The sequence below is a fragment of the Coregonus clupeaformis genome, unplaced genomic scaffold (genome assembly GCF_020615455.1).
Source record: "Coregonus clupeaformis isolate EN_2021a unplaced genomic scaffold, ASM2061545v1 scaf0140, whole genome shotgun sequence".
NCBI classification, from domain to species: domain Eukaryota; kingdom Metazoa; phylum Chordata; class Actinopteri; order Salmoniformes; family Salmonidae; genus Coregonus; species Coregonus clupeaformis.
The window spans coordinates 428,926-448,177 of NW_025533595.1; the positions used below are offsets into that span (position 1 = coordinate 428,926).

Sequence of the window (19,252 nt, forward strand, 5' to 3'; positions counted from 1 at the left end):
CATGAATTTTTGTAAAAAAACAACAACAAAGGCAAGTTGTAACATGAGATTTCGTAATAAAATTTCTTTTTCCAAAAATAGTTTGTATTTTTCATTTGTTCACATTTCTTTCTCTGTAATATGGCTTGTGATTTTAAGAGGTGCAATAAATAAGCTGAAAATGTACAAGTATTTACACACAAAAGTAAGTCTAAACATGATCACAAATGTAAACAGCAGCTTACCAGAGGTATATTTTGTGATTTGTTTTTGTTTGTTTTGTTGTTGGCACAATGGTATCAAATTTTCAGCTATGGTCAAATGTTCTGTTTTAAAGTCCATATGTCAATTTCTTGGCATGTTTTGAAAAAGGTTTGTACTCTTGAACAAAGTTCAGTAACATGCAGTTGATCTGTAAATGCATTGACAGTTCCTATTTCTTTCAAGTGAACAAAACATCAATGACAAATGGTCATAAACCACACCGAAGCTAATTTCAGAAATCTGGTCCTAAACATTTGATCAGCTGGTTTTGACCAACAAATAGTTTTTTACACTCTCTCCAGGTTTTTGGGAATAATATGTTAACTTGGAGAGTGGAATAACATGTAAATTGCAGTTTGCGGTATGCCCGAGGGATGAGGTGAATGGCATATTTGGAGCAGTATGTCAGCTGAGCCACAACCTGCTACCTGATGAACCAGCTCGGTGAAATAAACTCGGCATGAGCCTGACAAATATTGACCCAATGAAGATATTTTGAGGAGTTCACAACTGAAAATAGTATGTGGTCGTTTCCGTTCGGCCCATATGTTTTTGGAAGCCAGGTGAATATGGCGGAAAAGCTTACGAGTACAATACATAAAGAGGAGTAGGAAATATCTCTTTACATTAACTAATGTATCGTGGCATAAATGTTACAATATCAGCTGACTGTTGATGTTAAAAATCAGGCTTTGTATATATATTATACATACAGTGCATTTGGAAAGAATTCAGATCCCTTGACTTTTTCCACATTTTGTTAAATTATAGCCTTATTCTAAAATGGATTTTAAAAATATATTTTCCTCAATCTACACACAATACCCCATAATGAGAAAGCAAAAACTGGTTAGGAAATGTTTTGATAATTTATTTTTATATACGGAAATATCAACATTTACTCAGTACTTTGTTGAAGCACCTTTGGCAGCGATTACAGCCTCGAGTCTTCTTGGGTATGACGCTACAAGCTTGGCACACCTGTATTTGGGGAGTGTCTCCCATTATTTTCTGCAGATCCTCAAGCTCTGCCAGGTTGGATGGGGAGCGTCGCTGCACAGCTATTTTCAGGTCTCTCCAAAGATGTTAGATTGGGTTCAAGTCGTGGCTCTGGCTGGGCCTCTCAAGGACATTCAGAGACTTGTCCCGAAGCCACTCTTGCTTTGTCTTGGCTATGTGCTTAAGGTTGTTGTCCTGTTGGAAGGTGAACCTTCGCCTCAGTCTGAGGTCCTGAGCGCTCTGGAGCAGGTTTTCATCAAGGATTTCACCAGATGTGACGCTTGGCATTCAGGCCAAAGAGTTCAATCTTGGTTTCATCAGACCAGATAATCTTGTTTCTCATGGTCTGAGAGTCTTTAGGTGCCTTTGGCAAACTCCAAGCGGGCTTTCATGTGCCTTTTACTGAGAAGTGGCTTCCATCTGGCCACTCTACTATAAAGGCCTGATTGGTGGAGTGCTGCAGAGATGGTTGTCCTTCTGGAAGGTTCTCCCATCTCCACAGAGGAACTCTGGAGCTCTGTCAGAGTAACCATCGGGTTCTTGGTCACCTCCCTGACCAAGGCCCTTCTCCCCTGATTGCTCAGGTTGGCCAGGCAGCCAGCTCTAGGATGAGTCTTGGTGATTCCAAACTTCTTCCATTTATGAATGATTGAGGCCACTGTGTTCTTGGGGACCTTCAATGCTGCAGAAATGTTTTGGTACCCTTCCCCAGATCTGTGCCTCGACGTAATCCTGTCTCGGCGCTCTATGGACAATTCCTTCGACCTCATGGCTTGGTTTTTGCTCTGACATGCACTGTCAACTGTGGGACCTTATATAGATAGGTGTGTGCCTTTCCAAATCATGTCCAATCAATTGAATTTACCACAGGTGGACTCCCAATGAAGTTGTAGAAACATCTCAAGGATGATCAATGGAAACAGGATGCACCTGAGCTCAATTTCGAATCACATAGCAAAAGTTATTTCTGTTTTTATTTGTAATAAATTTGCTAACATTTCTAAAAACCTGTTTTCGCTTCATCATTATGGGGTATTGTGTGTAAATGTGGGATTTTTTATTTTTTTAGAGTAAGTCTGTAACGTAACAAAAATGTGGAAAAAGTCAAGGGGTCTGAATACTTTCCGAATGCACTGTACATCTGTAGTTAGGCTAATGCTGTTTCCCCTGCTGTCCTGAAAGGATTTCTAAATGTTTTCTGTGTCATTTGACTACATCTGACGGGATTGGCTACCCGCGCTGAGATAACATTGAGTAAATTCCCTGACGTCTTCCGAGTTGTTTTGCTGTAATGAGCCAGTAGCCGTCGGAGAACTTGAAAATCACTTCGATTGGAGAGGGGGGGGAAAGCAGCACAATGGGCCATTATCAATTCCTCCCTCACCCTGAGTATGGGAGAGGAGTGGGTAGTACAAACACGCAGACCCAGGATGTCGCGTGCAAACAGTCTCTGCTGCAGCCCGCGTGCGGTCAGGTGACCATGATGACGCGGCGGTTTGGCGGTCGTCAGTGGCAACCACAGGCCCTGACCACCATGTTCTTGTACTTCTTCAGGATGACGTTGGAGTTGTCGTCGAAGTAGAGCACAGAGATGGCGTGCAGCCTGGTGGGCGCGCAGCAGGGCTTGGGCACATTCTCCGGGTTCATGAGGTGGACCTGGGAGACGACGACAAGGTCAGAAGTCGACGAAAAGATTTCAAAGGTCACTTATTCCCTTTGAAGGGCCAATTATGTCACCTTTGGAGCTTTGTTAGCGCTCAGCAGTTTATAAGCCTTCTTGGAGAACTCACCAGTGTCTGCACAATGGCATGGTTGGTAGCGTTCATATGGGCGTTGAGGGGGAAGGCACACTCTCCACCACAGTAGTAGGCGGCATAGCCCTCGGGTGCAATGATCCAGTCCTGATACAATCACAAGAGGGATACATTCAATATGGCTAACCAGTCGGGACACAACAGTCATCCTAATGGTCTACAGTGTGTTCTGAAGGCTCTGTGACTGGGATACTGAGGCAGTAGGGTACTGTGTATATGAAGGCTCTGTGACTGGGATACTGAGGCAGTAGGGTACTGTGTATATGAAGGCTCTGTGACTGGGATACTGAGGCAGAAGGGTACTGTGTATATGAAGGCTCTGTGACTGGGCTACTGAGGCAGTAGGGTACTGTGTATATGAAGGCTCTGTGACTGGGATACTGAGGCAGTAGGGTACTGTGTATATGAAGGCTCTGTGACACTGAGGCAGTAGGGTACTATGTATATGAAGGCTCTGTGACTGGGATACTGAGGCAGTAGGGTACTGTGTATATGAAGGCTCTGTGACTGGGATACTGAGGCAGTAGGGTACTGTGTATATGAAGGCTCTGTGACTGGGATACTGAGGCAGTAGGGTACTGTGTATATGAAGGCTCTGTGACTGGGATACTGAGGCAGAAGGGTACTGTGTATATGAAGGCTCTGTGACTGGGATACTGAGGCAGTAGGGTACTGTGTATATGAAGGCTCTGTGACTGGGCTACTGAGGCAGTAGGGTACTGTGTATATGAAGGCTCTGTGACTGGGATACTGAGGCAGTAGGGTACTGTGTATATGAAGGCTCTGTGACACTGAGGCAGTAGGGTACTGTGTATATGAAGGCTCTGTGACTGGGATACTGAGGCAGTAGGGTACTGTGTATATGAAGGCTCTGTGACTGGGCTACTGAGGCAGTAGGGTACTGTGTATATGAAGGCTCTGTGACTGGGATACTGAGGCAGTAGGGTACCGTGTAAATGAATAACCTGTGACTGGGATACTGAGGCAGTAGGGTACTGTGTATATGAAGACTCTGTGACTGGGCTACTGAGGCAGTAGGGTACTGTGTATATGAAGACTGTGACTGGGATACTGAGGCAGTAGGTTACTGTGTATATGAAGGCTCTGTGACTGGGCTACTGAGGCAGTAGGGTACTGTGTATATGAAGGCTATGTGACTGAGATACTGAGGCAGTAAGGTACTGTGTATATGAAGGCTCTGTGACTGGGTTACTGAGGCAGTGGGGTACTGTATATATGAAGTCTCTGTGACTGATACTGGGGCAGTAGGGTACTGTGTATATGAAGGCTATGTGACTGAGATACTGAGGCAGTAAGGTACTGTGTATATGAAGGCCCTGTGACTGGGATGCTGAGGCAGTAGGGTACTGTGTAAATGAAGGCTCTGTGACTGGGATACTGAGGCAGTAGGGTACTGTGTAAATGAAGGCTCTGTGACTGGCATACTGAGGCAGTAGGGTACTGTGTATATGAAGGCTCTGTGACTGGGATGCTGAGTCAGTAAGGTACTGTGTATATGAAGGCTCTGTGACTGGGATACTGAGGCAGTAGGGTACTGTGTAAATGAAGGCTCTGTGACTGGCATACTGAGGCAGTAGGGTACTGTGTATATGAAGGCTCTGTGACTGGGATGCTGAGGCAGTAGGGTACTGTGTATATGAAGGCTCTGTGACTGGGATGCTGAGTCAGTAAGGTACTGTGTATATGAAGGCTCTGTGACTGGGATACTGAGGCAGTAGGGTACCGTGTAAATGAATAATCTGTGACTGGGCTACTGAGGCAGTAGGGTCCTGTGTATATGAAGGCTCTGTGACTGGGCTACTGATGCAGTAGGGTACTGTGTATATGAAGGCTCTGTGACTGGGCTACTGAGGCAGTAGGGTACCGTGTAAATGAATAACCTGTGACTGGGCTACTGAGGCAGTAGGGTACTGTGTATATGAAGGCTCTGTGACTGGGCTACTGAGGCAGTAAGGTACTGTGTATATGAAGGCTCTGTGACTGGGATACTGAGGCAGTAGGGTACTGTGTATATGAAGGCTCTGTGACTGGGCTACTGAGGCAGTAAGGTACTGTGTATATGAAGGCTCTGTGACTGGGATACTGAGGCAGTAGGGTACTGTGTAAATGAAGGCTCTGTGACTGGGATACTGAGGCAGAAGGGTACTGTGTATATGAAGGCTCTGTGACTGGGATGCTGAGGCAGTAGGGTACTGTGTATATGAAGGCTCTGTTACTGGGATACTGAGGCAGTAGGGTACTGTGTATATGAAGGCTCTGTGACTGGCATACTGAGACAGTAGGGTACTGTGTAAATGAAGGCTCTGTGACTGGCATACTGAGGCAGTAGGGTACTGTGTAAATGAAGGCTCTGTGACTGGGATACTGAGGCAGAAGGGTACTGTGTATATGAAGGCTCTGTGACTGGGATGCTGAGGCAGTAGGGTACTGTGTATATGAAGGCTCTGTTACTGGGATACTGAGGCAGTAGGGTACTGTGTATATGAAGGCTCTGTGACTGGCATACTGAGACAGTAGGGTACTGTGTAAATGAAGGCTCTGTGACTGGCATACTGAGGCAGTAGGGTACTGTGTAAATGATGAATCTGTGACTGGGATGCTGAGGCAGTAGGGTACTGTGTATATGAAGGCTCTGTGACTGGGATACTGAGGCAGTAGGCTACTGTGTAAATGAAGGCTCTGTGACTGGGATACTGAGGCAGTAGGGTACTGTGTATATGAAGGCTCTGTGACTGGGATACTGAGGAAGTAGGTTACTGTGTATATGAAGGCTCTGTGACTGGGATACTGAGGCAGTAGGGTACTGTGTATATGAAGGCTCTGTGACTGGGATACTGAGGCAGGGTACTGTGTATATATCTCAGTGGAGGCTCCAGCCATTACCACGAGCCCGTCCTCCCCAATGAAGGTGCCACCAACCTCCTGTGTATATGTACAGTGGGGGAAAAATAGTATTTAGTCAGCCACCAATTGTGCAAGTTCTCCCACTTAAAAAGATGAGAGAGGCCTGTCATTTTCATCATAGGTACACGTCAACTATGACAGACAAATTGAGAAGAAAAAAAATCCAGAAAATCACATTGTAGGATTTTTAATGAATTTATTTGCAAATTATGGTGGAAAATAAGTATTTGGTCACCTACAAACAAGCAAGATTTCTGGCTCTCACAGACCTGTAACTTCTTATTTAAGAGGCTCCTCTGTCCTCCACTCGTTACCTGTATTAATGGCACCTGTTTGAACTTGTTATCAGTATAAAAGACACCTGTCCACAACCTCAAACAGTCACACTCCAAACTCCACTATGGTCAAGACCAAAGAGCTGTCAAAGGACACCAGAAACAAAATTGTAGACCTGCACTAGGCTGGGAAGACTGAATCTGCAATAGGTAAGCAGCTTGGTTTGAAGAAATCAACTGTGGGAGCAATTATTAGGAAATGGAAGACATACAAGACCACTGATAATCTCCCTCGATCTGGGCCTCCACGCAAGATCTCACCCCGTGGGGTCAAAATGATCACAAGAACGGTGAGCAAAAATCCCTGAACCACACGGGGGGACCTAGTGAATGACCTGCAGAGAGCTGGGACCAAAGTAACAAAGCCTACCATCAGTAACACACTACGCGGCCAGGGACTCAAATCCTGCAGTGCCAGACGTGTCCCCCTGCTTAAGCCAGTACATGTCCAGGCCCGTCTGAAGTTTGCTAGAGTGCATTTGGATGATCCAGAAGAGGATTGGGAGAATGTCATATGGTCAGATGAAACCAAAATAGAACTTTTTGGTAAAAACTCAACTCGTCGTGTTTGGAGGACAAAGAATGCTGAGTTGCATCCAAAGAACACAATACCTACTGTGAAGCATGGGGGTGGAAGCATCATGCTTTGGGGCTGTTTTTCTGCAAAGGGACCAGGACGACTGATCCGTGTAAAGGAAAGAATGAATGGGGCCATGTATCGTGAGATTTTGAGTGAAAACCTCCTTCTATCAGCAAGGGCATTGAAGATGAACCGTGGCTGGGTCTTTCAGCATGACAATGATCCCAAACACACCGCCCGGGCAACGAAGGAGTGGCTTCGTAAGAAGCATTTCAAGGTCCTGGAGTGGCCTAGCCAGTCTCCAGATCTCAACCCCATAGAAAATCTTTGGAGGGTTTAAAGTCCGTGTTGCCCAGCGACAGCCCCAAAACATCACTGCTCTAGAGGAGATCTGCATGGAGGAATGGGCCAAAATACCAGCAACAGTGTGTGAAAACCTTGTGAAGACTTACAGAAAACGTTTGACCTGTGTCATTGCCAACAAAGGGTATATAACAAAGTATTGAGAAACTTTTGTTATTGACCAAATACTTATTTTCCACCATAATTTGCAAATAAATTCATAAAAAATCCTACAATGTGATTTTCATGATTGTTTTTCCTCATTTTGTCTGTCATAGTTGACGTGTACCTATGATGAAAATTACAGGCCTCTCTCATCTTTTTAAGTGGGAGAACTTGCACAATTGGTGGCTGACTAAATACTTTTTTCCCCCACTGTATTTGAATGACTATTGAATAGTTTAATAAAACAGTGCTAGTTCTGCAGTCGGCCCCGGCAGCAGTGTCAGGCATGTATACTGGCATGAGGTCCAAAGCACTGTGTTGTTTCACACTGATTCTCTCCCTCAGTGTTCAGTTTCAACTGGGTCTCCTAGGACGGATCAGTGCAGGAATGTGCAAGTACCTGTGGAATCACTCATGGAGCAGGTAGTTGCTACGATCTCTTCCTCTTTAACGGTCTCTCTCTTTCTGTCTATGTGTGTGTGTTTGAGTGAGTACGTGTGTTTGAGTGAGTAAGTGTGTTTGAGTGAGTACGTGTGTGTGAGTGAGTGAGTACGGGTGTGTGAGTGAGTGAGTACGTGTGTGTGAGTGAGTGAATGAGTGTGTGAGTGTGTGTGTGTGTGTGAGTGAGTGTGTGTGTGTGAGTGAGTACGTGTGTGTTTGAGTACGTGTGTGAGTGAGTACGTGTGTGTGAGTGAGTACGTGTGTGTGTGGGCCTGTGTGTGTGTGTGTTGGCACTTTCCCTCTAGATGTCAGTTCTGTGTTAACAGGGGGTTGATTGTTTTGCGTGACTACGTGGCTGCCTGTTTTCCCTCCATTAACCTGACTGAGTTCACAGGCCACTTAAACTCGTACCAAATGCCCATAATGCTTCTTTAAATGGTTATTAAAGCAGTACAAAAGCCTGTTTGTTAATCTGCTGTCTTCTACCAAAAGTCTTCATTGACCCTCTTTGACCTGAGATTCTGGCCTTGTGTCTGTATTGTATTGGTAATGAGATAAACTACAGGTTGTTAACTCTCTTTCACTCTGATCAAATGGAATAGTTGCACATGGAATTATGGGTACTGTAGTCCCTGTAGTCCACCAGTGTGTCACTGCATTACTGGGGGAGAGTTAGACCTTTACCTGCCAGCCCAGCTCCCGGAAGCTGACGTAGAGCTCATGTCTCCTACAGGCTGTGTTCTGGTCACTGCTGTTGTGTTCTAAATGGGAAGAAGGAAGTAGCAGGATAAATCAGGGTTGAATCAGAATCATATCCGCCTTCACTCTCATATATCGGATTAGGTAGTGAATGATATGTGTACGGCTGTATTTCACAGTAACATCATGTGTTATAGTGTGTAGGGCTGTAGTTCACAGTAACATGTTAGATTGTGTATGGCTGTAGTTCACAGTAACATGTTAGATTGTGTATGGCTGTAGTTCACAGTAACGTGTTACAGTGTGTATGGCTGTGGTTCACAGTAACATATGTTACAGTGTGTATGGCTGTAGTTCACAGTAACATGATGTGTTTCAGTGTGTATGGCTGTAGTTCACAGTAACATGTTAGATTGTGTATGGCTGTAGTTCACAGTAACATGTTAGATTGTGTATGGCTGTAGTTCACAGTAACGTGTTACAGTGTGTATGGCTGTGGTTCACAGTAACATGTTAGATTGTGTATGGCTGTAGTTCACAGTAACATGTGTTACAGTGTGTATGGCTGTAGTTCACAGTAACATGTTCGATTGTGTATGGCTGTAGTTCACAGTAACATGTGTTACAGTGTGTATGGCTGTAGTTCACAGTAACATGTTAGATTGTGTATGGCTGTAGTTCACAGTAACATGTGTTAGATTGTGTATGGCTGTAGTTCACAGTAACATGTGTTACAGTGTGTATGGCTGTAGTTCACAGTAACATGTTAGATTGTGTATGGCTGTAGTTCACAGTAACATGTGTTAGATTGTGTATGGCTGTAGTTCACAGTAACATGTGTTACAGTGTGTATGGCTGTAGTTCACAGTAACATGATGTGTTACAGTGTGTATGGCTGTAGTTCACAGTAACATGTGTTAGATTGTGTATGGCTGTAGTTCACAGTAACATGTGTTACAGTGTGTATGGCTGTAGTTCACAGTAACATGATGTGTTACAGTGTGTATGGCTGTGGTTCACAGTAACATGTGTTACAGTGTGTATGGCTGTAGTTCACAGTAACATGTGTTAGATTGTGTATGGCTGTAGTTCACAGTAACATGATGTGTTATAGTGTGTATGGCTGTAGTTCACAGTAACATATGTTACAGTGTATGGCTGTAGTTCACAGTAACATGTGTTACATTGTGTATGGCTGTAGTTCACAGTAACATGTTAGATTGTGTATGGCTGTAGTTCACAGTAACATGTGTTACAGTGTGTATGGCTGTAGTTCACAGTAACATGTTAGATTGTGTATGGCTGTAGTTCACAGTAACATGTTAGATTGTGTATGGCTGTAGTTCACAGTAACATGATGTGTTACAGTGTGTATGGCTGTGGTTCACAGTAACATGTGTTACAGTGTGTAAGGCTGTAGTTCACAGTAACATGTGTTAGATTGTGTATGGCTGTAGTTCACAGTAACATATGTTACAGTGTGTATGGCTGTAGTTCACAGTAACATATGTTACAGTGTGTATGGCTGTAGTTCACAGTAACATATGTTACAGTGTGTATGGCTGTAGTTCACAGTAACATTATGTGTTAGAGTGTGTAGTAGATGATTTTAAGTGCCTCACACTCACTAATGTAATTGGTGGGCGTTTGGGTGTATTGGGTCGGACACCGATGACAAGCGTGTTTATAACTGTCGTCCTCTCTCCGCAGTTTGTTTTAATCATTTCCCTTTCGTCCCACCCGGCCGCAGAGTCACAGAGTTAGCGACTCAGCGAGTGTCAACAGGTATGGTGTTTCAGAGGGGAAGGTCATTGCTGGCACCGGCCGGCATTCTGAAGTCAAAACGGGTGACTCAGACTTTCCACTGACGATGTTCCACTTGCTGATTTTTAGTTTTTTTGCGTTGCCCCCCCCCCCCATCACTAAACAGAGAGAGGAGAACCATGATATCAGCACAGGGTGGCATCACTTCCTGTTGTCGGAGCTCCCCACCCAGGGGAAAGCCATCAGTGGGCGAACCGTGCCAGGGTATGCCATGCCAGGCCCAGGTTGGCATCGGGGCTGGCAGAGAGGACCATCTCTTTGTGTGTGTGTCAAGACCAGGACCTAGTCATTAAACCAGATTATTTAGTTTACTGGGTGTGGAGTGGTAAGTTGTACTCACTCACTGCGCTTACTGTTCCATCCCATGACCAAGTGACTCCACTCTCTGATTGATCAATGCCAGCGGGCGTTCTACACAGTGCAGGCTCTTACCGGGGCGTCAAAATAACCACTTTCATTTGTTTTGTTTTTCAACTCGTCCACTTAGCCCGTCGTTATTAGAGAGCCATAATTTGGATTCATAACCGTAATGACATTATGATGTAATTACTCATTATTTTGAATGAAACATAAACAGAACAAGCCCAGACATGTGACAACCTAAGGCGAAAAGAGAGAAAGAGAGAGAGAGAGAGAAAATTGCCCTGAAACATGACAGTAAAAATAGCCTCCGCTCGCTTCTCATTGGAACAGGAAAGGCTTCACCATAAGTGCAGCAGTCACCTGACTGGGGGGTTAACTCACGCCAAGACGGAAAACAGAAAAGGTGGCATTTGGTCACGAGGGCAGGGTCGAGAGGTCATCCCGGCCGTTACTGTCGGAGACCACTCAGGTGTTTCCCGTGGTCCGACCACAGCGCTCTTTCCTGTCTGACTGTGTGTGTGCGTGTGTGTTCTCAGGGTGTCTGCTGATGATATGTTTAGATATGGGCGATAAAGGAGGAGTGTAGCTACAGTGTCTGTCCTAACGTGAAGCAGGGCGGTCCTAGCCCATGTGTTTGTGGCCATGTTTTCTCTGGGTCAGCCTGCCTGGCCTGTCAGCCCCCGGGCCGGTCTGGGTTTTCCGCCACCAGAGGCTGTGCCTCTGCAAGTTAAATATTTACAGAGATAAATCTGCTTCTCAATGAGGCCCTGGAGCCGATCCCGAGAGGGTACTTAACCCCTGGGCTGGTGTTCCTCTCACATGGCGAGATGTGACCTGACTTCACACAGACTCCTCCGCCTGCCTGCCTGCCTGCCTGCCTGCCTGCCTGCCTGCCTGCCTGCCTGCCTGCCTGCCTGCCTCCACATACACAGGCCTTACGGGCCCAGACATTCAGCTCCCAGCCAAATCACAGGGTTGGGATCGTGCCACTGAAACTCCCTCCCTGCGCTGGGCAGCTCCTTTAACAAGCACCCTGGTAAAGCCGGACATGTAGCAGGACACTGTCTGAAAGTGCTAAGGGGACCAGAGGACTGGGGTGACCAGGTGGAAAAGGTCTGGAGGTTGAATACACACACAGAGACTCACACACACACACCTTGCTTCCTCTCTGTCTTTATAGCCATCAGTATTTACAGTCGGGGCAGTTGAACATAAATAAAGTTGATATTTACTGTGGAGTTTCATTGAGTGTAAAGGCCAGATTTGTGGTACCCATAAACCACCTCTCTCCTTCCTGTCTGTAAAATGTTATGTCACACAGCTACTGCTGAGCATGGATACAAAGGGGATCCTTCAGATTAGGGGGGTTCTACTAAACTACCTTATGGAATTGTTTTAAGATAGTCATACCAAGGCTCATTTAGCTATTTTATTTGGAATTTTAGGACCCCTTTAGGTATAAAAAAAATAGTATAAACAAATGATTTGATGAAACATTGAATTTGGCCTTACTGCTACTAGCCCATAGAAACGCATTGACTAAAAGGATGTTTGCTTTAAAGTGTCTGTCCTATATCTGAGAGATATAAGAAAGATCAGAAAAGTATTATTTATGTTTTTTTTACCCATATTTGACCCCTTATTTTTGGCACTAAACAGTCTCCATGTATACTTCCATTCATTTTAAAAAAACTGGTACCTGGGGACCTTCAGCAAAACAACCGACATGTTCGTGAGAGAGTGTCACCTTTCCACAGAGGGGTCATATTAGTGTGTAGCCCAAACTGTTTGGAGGTTTGCAGATCGGCGGTACCGACGAGTCCACTTCAGACGCTACAGATGCTTTTGTGAGAAGACGGATTTTTCGGGACGTCTCCTGGTCCTGACAGACGCCGCTGTAGCTCAGCCACCTTCCACCGCGGATGCGTAAGGCCGCCATTGGTGGATGCGGTGGATTGAGACGCAGCCCGTGCAACCAGATCTCTCTAGCTTAAACAGACCGATTTTGATGGTGATTGTTTTATTATGCTAATTCAATTTCCACGGGGGGCGCGGAGGTTGGGTTAACAGTTGACAAAGGAAAAGTCCATAAATAACATTTATCCCTTGTTATTCCAAAAATATAGAAGTCAATGGAGCCAATTATAAAAATATCACTAAACTGTTGCCGGGAGGAAGTAAAGCATATGTGCAACATTAAATGGGTTCCTTCCACCAAAAGCCTCAATCTCTGCAACCGCATACAATAGCTCCACGGTTTATTCCCAAAACTTTCTCAAGGAAAAAAAAACGGCTACTTTTTACAGTAGCAATTACACAAGCCGCTGTTCCTGTGGAGAGGCGGTGATGGAGCACTGGGCTAATAGGCCGCGGCATTCCCAAAAGAACAGGGTCTTCCCAAAGAGAGAGAGAGAGAGAGAGAATGGGCCAGCCTCTCCAAACTCCCATGAAGACTTAAAAGAGAATTTCACTGTTGTCTGTCTGTGTCATCAGTGGGCGAACCTCCCTCTCTCTCCCCCTCCCTCCCTCTTCCACTGAAGTTTATCTTTCTTCCTGTCTTTCATCAGGGAGGTTATTAAACCCTCTGCGGAGCTCGCTGATGTCTAATTACACCAACAGTCAACAAAGGAGAGACTGGAGGAGGAGACCCTGAGATGAAAACACACAGCTGGATAGCGCCACGTTATTAGAATTCTTTAAGCAATACTGTTAACTTGGTCAGTCTTTTAGCGAGTGGCTAATGACTGGCCTGGGTAATGACAGGTCTGAGGCCAGGAGCGGCTAGCCTGCAGTGATTCTCCTCCTGGATGGCCGTTAAAGGTCCAAGCCCGGCTTCCTCAAACCCTGTTGTTGTTCTTCTTCTTCTCTCATTTCCAGTGCAGTACAAACTTTTCCCCTCTCAAAGGAACGCAGTATGTACAGCAGGTTCTGCTTGTGTTATTGTAGGGCAACTAACGCCAAGAGGACGCAGTTAACTGCCAAAGTAAAGGAAACACCAACATAAAGTTTCTTAATAGGGCGTTGGGCCACCACGAGCCAGAACAGCTTCAATGCACCTTGGCGTAGATTCTACAAGTGTCTGGAACTCTATTGGAGGGATGCGACTCCATTCTTCCACGAGAAATTCCATCATTTGGTGTTTTGTTGACAGTGGTGGAAAACGCTGTCTAAGGCGCCGCAGATCTGGTGACTGAGACACACACGCACGCACACACTTTAAACACCCTATGCTCCTTTGAGATCTCTTCTAGCCGTGGTAGCCAAAATAATGGGCAACTGGGCGTTTTATACATGACGCTAAGAGTAAACGTATCCCTCATTTACTAAAGTGTTTCCTTTATTTTGGCAGTTACCTGTATATCATGAGACCATGGTTATGTTCCAATTTCCATGCTTAAGTAGTATGCTAGTGTGGATGTTGGAGCCAAGCCCCTGACTTGTCTGTGGGTGTGTTGTGTTCTTAAGCATACTATTATTCTGGTGGCTATGCTACATTGATTTGTTGATGTGAATTGTAAACTGTGAGGTGGGGACGATGGTGGTCCCAAGAGATGCTAAACAATGAAGCACTGTCCCTCTTTGTTTCTCCCTCAGAGCAGCACAGAAGAAGGATGCTCCCTTCATCCATCCATCCTTCCTGTCTTCCTCAGAGCCTGTGAAGTGAGTGAGTGATGTGGTATTGGAACCATATGCCTCATAAGTCCGCCTCATCGTAACCACGGCGATGGACGTGGTTGCTGTCGCAAGGGCCTCGCAACTTCCTGCGCAGGATCTAAATATTTACACTCCAGACATCCCAAGTGGTGTGGCCGAGAGGGTTGGTGTTTTGGGTTACATAAAGTCCAATCCTTTAGCACAGGTTGGTTCAACAGATTGTCCTCATAAACTGGAGCACCAGTAGACTAGTATGGGCCTGGGAGGCAGTTCTGTTCTGTTCTGTTCTATTCTATTCTATTCTGTTCTGCTCTATTCTATTCTGCTCTGCTCTGTTCTATTCTATTCTATTCTATTCTATTCTATTCTATTCTATTCTATTCTGCTCTGCTCTGCTCTGTTCTATTCTGCTCTGCTCTGCTCTGCTCTGCTCTGTTCTGCTCTGCTCTGCTCTGTTCTGCTCTATTCTATTCTATTCTATTCTGTTCTATTCTATTCTATTCTATTCTATTCTGTTCTGTTCTGTTCTGTTCTGTTTTATTCTGTTCTATTCTGTTCTGTTCTATTCTGTTCTGCTCTATTCTGTTCTGTTCTATTCTGTTCTATTAAGTTCTGTTCTATTCTGTTCTGTTCTATTCTATTCTGTTCTATTCTATTCTGTTATATTCTGTTCTGTTCTGTTCTATAGTGTTCTGTTCTATTCTGTTCTGTTCTATTATGTTCTGTTCTAATCTGTTCTATTCTGCTCTATTCTGTTCTGTTCTCTTCTAATCTGTTCTGTTCTATTCTGTTCTATTCTGTTCTGTTCTAATCTATTATGTTCTATTCTGTTCTGTTCTAATCTATTCTGTTCTAATCTATTATGTTCTATTCTGTTCTGTTCTAATCTATTCTGTTCTGTTCTGTTCTATTCTGTTTATTCTATTCGGTTCTGTTCTATTATGTTCTGTTCTGTTCTATTCTGTTCTGTTCTATTCTGCTCTATTCTGTTCTGTTCTATTTTATTCTATTCTATTCTATTCTGTTCTGTTCTGTTCTGTTCTGCTCTATTCTATTCTGTTCTGTTCTGTTCTATTCTGTTCTGTTCTGCTCTATTCTGTTCTGTTCTATTATGTTCTGCTCTATTCTGTTCTATTCTGTTCTGCTCTATTCTGTTCTGCTCTATTCTGTTCTGTTCTGCTCTAATCTATTCTGTTCTATTCTGTTCTGTTCTGTTCTATTCTGTTCTATTCTGTTCTGTTCTGTTCTGTTCTATTCTGCTCTATTCTGTTCTGTTCTGTTCTATTCTGTTCTATTCTGCTCTATTCTGTTCTGTTCTGTTCTATTCTGTTCTATTCTGTTCTGTTCTGTTCTATTCTGTTCTATTCTGCTCTATTCTGTTCTGTTCTATTCTGCTCTATTCTGTTCTGTTCTGTTCTATTCTGTTCAATTCTGCTCTATTCTGTTCTGTTCTGTTCTATTCTGTTCTATTCTGCTCTATTCTGTTCTGTTCTATTCTGTTCTAATCTGCTCTATTCTGTTCTGTTCTGTTCTATTCTGTTCTGTTCTGTTCTATTCTGTTCTGTTCTGTTCTGCTCTATTCTGTTCTATTCTGCTCTATTCTGTTCTGTTCTGTTCTATTCTGTTCTATTCTGTTCAATTCTGCTCTATTCTGTTCTGTTCTGTTCTGTTCTGTTCTATTCTATTCTGTTCTGTTCTATTCTGTTCTATTCTGTTCTAATCTGCTCTATTCTGTTCTGTTCTGCTCTATTCTGTTCTGTTCTGTTCTATTCTATTCTATTCTGTTCTGTTCTGTTCTATTCTGTTCTGTTCTGTTCTGTTCTATTCTGTTTTATTCTGTTCTGTTCTATTCTGTTCTGTTTTATTCTGTTCTGTTTTATTCTGTTCTGTTTTATTCTGTTCTGTTCTATTCTGTTCTGTTCTATTCTGTTCTATTCTGTTCTATTCTGTTCTGCTCTATTCTGTTCTGTTCTATTCTGTTCTGTTCTATTATGTTCTGTTCTAATCTGTTCTATTCTGTTCTAATCTGTTCTATTCTGCTCTATTCTGTTCTGTTCTGTTCTAATCTGTTCTGTTCTGTTCTGTTCTGTTCTAATCTATTATGTTCTATTCTGTTCTGTTCTAATCTATTCTGTTCTGTTCTGTTCTATTCTGTTTATTCTATTCTGTTCTGTTCTATTTTATTCTGTTCTATTCTGCTCTGTTCTGTTCTGCTCTATTCTGTTCTATTCAGTTATGTTCTATTCTGTTCTATTCTATTCTGTTCTAATCTGTTCTGTTCTATTCTAATCTGTTCTGTTCTGTTCTAATCTGTTCTGTTCTGCTCTAATCTATTCTGTTCTATTCTGTTCTGTTCTATTCTGTTCTGTTCTAATCTGTTCTGTTCTAATCTATTCTATTCTGTTCTGTTCTGCTCTAATCTGTTCTGTTCTGTTCTAATCTGTTCTGTTCTATTCTGCTCTATTCTGTTCTGTTCTATTCTGTTCTGTTCTGCTCTATTCTGTTCTGCTCTATTCTGTTCTATTCTGTTCTGTTCTATTCTGTTCTGTTCTATTCTGTTCTGTTCTAATCTATTCTGTTCTATTCTGTTCTATTCTGTTCTATTCTGCTCTATTCTGATCTGCTCTATTCTGTTCTGTTCTATTCTGTTCTATTAAGTTCTGTTCTATTCTGTTCTGTTCTGTTCTATTCTATTCTGTTCTATTCTGTTCTGTTCTAATCTGTTCTATTCTATTCTGTTCTATTCTGTTCTGTTCTATTATGTTCTGTTCTAATCTGTTCTGTTCTGCTCTAATCTATTCTGTTCTAATCTGTTCTGTTCTATTCTGTTCTGTTCTGTTCTATTCTGCTCTATTCTGTTCTGTTCTAATCTATTCTGTTCTGTTCTATTCTATTCTGTTCGATTGTGTTCTGTTCTATTCTGTTCTGCTCTACTGTTCTGTTCTATTAAGTTCTATTCTGTTCTGTTCTGTTCTGCTCTATTCTGTTCTGCTCTATTCTGTTCTGCTCTATTCTGTTCTATTCTATTCTGTTCTGTTCTAATCTGTTCTATTCTATTCTGTTCTATTCTGTTCTGTTCTGTTCTATTATGTTCTGTTCTAATCTGTTCTATTCTATTCTGTTCTGTTCTATTCTGTTCTGTTCTATTATGTTCTGTTCTAATCTGTTCTGTTCTATTCTGTTCTGTTCTATTCTGTTCTGTTCTGTTCTGTTCTATTCTGCTCTGTTCTGTTCTATTATGTTCTATTCTGTTCTGTTCTATTCTGTTCTATTCTGTTCTGCTCTATTCTGTTCTATTCTATTCTGTTCTATTCTGTTCTGTTCTGTTCTATTCTGTTCTGTTCTATTCTGTTCTTATCTGTTCTGTAGTGTTCTGTTCTATTCTGTTCTGTTCTATTCTGTTCTGTTCTAATCTATTCTGTTCTATTCTGTTCTGTTCTGTTCTATTCTATTCTATTATGTTCTGTTCTATTCTGTTCTATTCTGTTCTGTTCTGTTCTGTTCTAATCTGTTCTATTCTGCTCTATTCTGTTCTGTTCTAATCTATTCTGTTCTGTTCTAATCTATTCTGTTCTGTTCTGTTCTGCTCTGTTCTGTTCTGTTCTGCTCTGTTCTGTTCTGTTTTATTCTGTTCTATTCTGTTCTATTCTGTTCTATTCTATTCTGTTCTAATCTGTTCTGTAGTGTTCTATTCTATTCTGTTCTGTTCTATTATGTTCTGTTCTAATCTGTTCTGTTCTAATCTGTTCTGTTCTGTTCTAATCTATTCTGTTCTGCTCTAATCTATTCTGTTCTATTCTGTTCTGTTCTAATCTATTCTGTTCTATTCTATTCTGTTTTATTCTGTTCTATTCTGCTCTATTCTGCTCTGTTCTGTTCCATTCTGTTTTATTCTGCTCTGTTCTATTCTATTCTATTCTGTTCTATTCTATTCTGCTCTGTTCTATTCTGCTCTGTTCTATTCTGTTCTATTCTATTCTGTTCTATTCTGTTCTATTCTGCTCTGTTCTATTCTGTTTTATTCTGTTCTATTCTGCTCTGTTCTGTTCTATTCTATTATGCTCTGTTCTATTCTGTTTTATTCTGTTCTATTCTGCTCTGTTCTGTTCTATTCTGTTTTATTATGCTCTGTTCTGTTCTATTCTGTTCTGCTCTACTGTTCTGTTCTATTAAGTTCTATTCTGTTCTGTTCTGTTCTGCTCTATTCTGTTCTGCTCTATTCTGTTCTGCTCTATTCTGTTCTATTCTATTCTGTTCTGTTCTAATCTGTTCTATTCTATTCTGTTCTATTCTGTTCTGTTCTGTTCTATTATGTTCTGTTCTAATATGTTCTATTCTATTCTGTTCTGTTCTATTATGTTCTATTCTGTTCTGTTCTATTCTGTTCTATTCTGTTCTGCTCTATTCTGTTCTATTCTATTCTGTTCTATTCTGTTCTGTTCTGTTCTATTCTGTTCTGTTCTATTCTGTTCTTATCTGTTCTGTAGTGTTCTGTTCTATTCTGTTCTGTTCTATTCTGTTCTGTTCTAATCTATTCTGTTCTATTCTGTTCTGTTCTATTCTATTCTGTTCTATTATGTTCTGTTCTGTTCTGCTCTATTCTGTTCTGTTCTATTCTGTTCTATTCTGTTCTATTCTGTTCTATTCTGCTCTATTCTGATCTGCTCTATTCTGTTCTGTTCTATTCTGTTCTATTAAGTTCTGTTCTATTCTGTTCTGTTCTGTTCTATTCTATTCTGTTCTATTCTGTTCTGTTCTAATCTGTTCTATTCTATTCTGTTCTATTCTGTTCTGTTCTATTATGTTCTGTTCTAATCTGTTCTGTTCTGCTCTAATCTATTCTGTTCTAATCTGTTCTGTTCTATTCT

The 19,252-nt window shown here is 42.4% G+C and overlaps 1 protein-coding gene across 1 annotated transcript in view; it reads right to left on the bottom strand.

Moving 5' to 3' along the window:
* Positions 1–2,309: 2,309 nt before the first annotated feature.
* LOC121549494 (bone morphogenetic protein 7-like) overlaps positions 2,310–19,252 on the bottom strand; it is a 61,181-nt gene continuing 44,238 nt past the window's right edge. The window contains exons 5-7 of the mRNA XM_041861284.2: positions 8,529–8,605; positions 3,033–3,143; positions 2,310–2,898 (exon numbers count right to left, since the gene is read on the bottom strand). Coding sequence (XP_041717218.1) covers positions 2,749–2,898; positions 3,033–3,143; positions 8,529–8,605 — 338 coding nt within the window. The 3' untranslated portion in view covers positions 2,310–2,748. The remainder of the gene's footprint in view (positions 2,899–3,032; positions 3,144–8,528; positions 8,606–19,252) is intronic.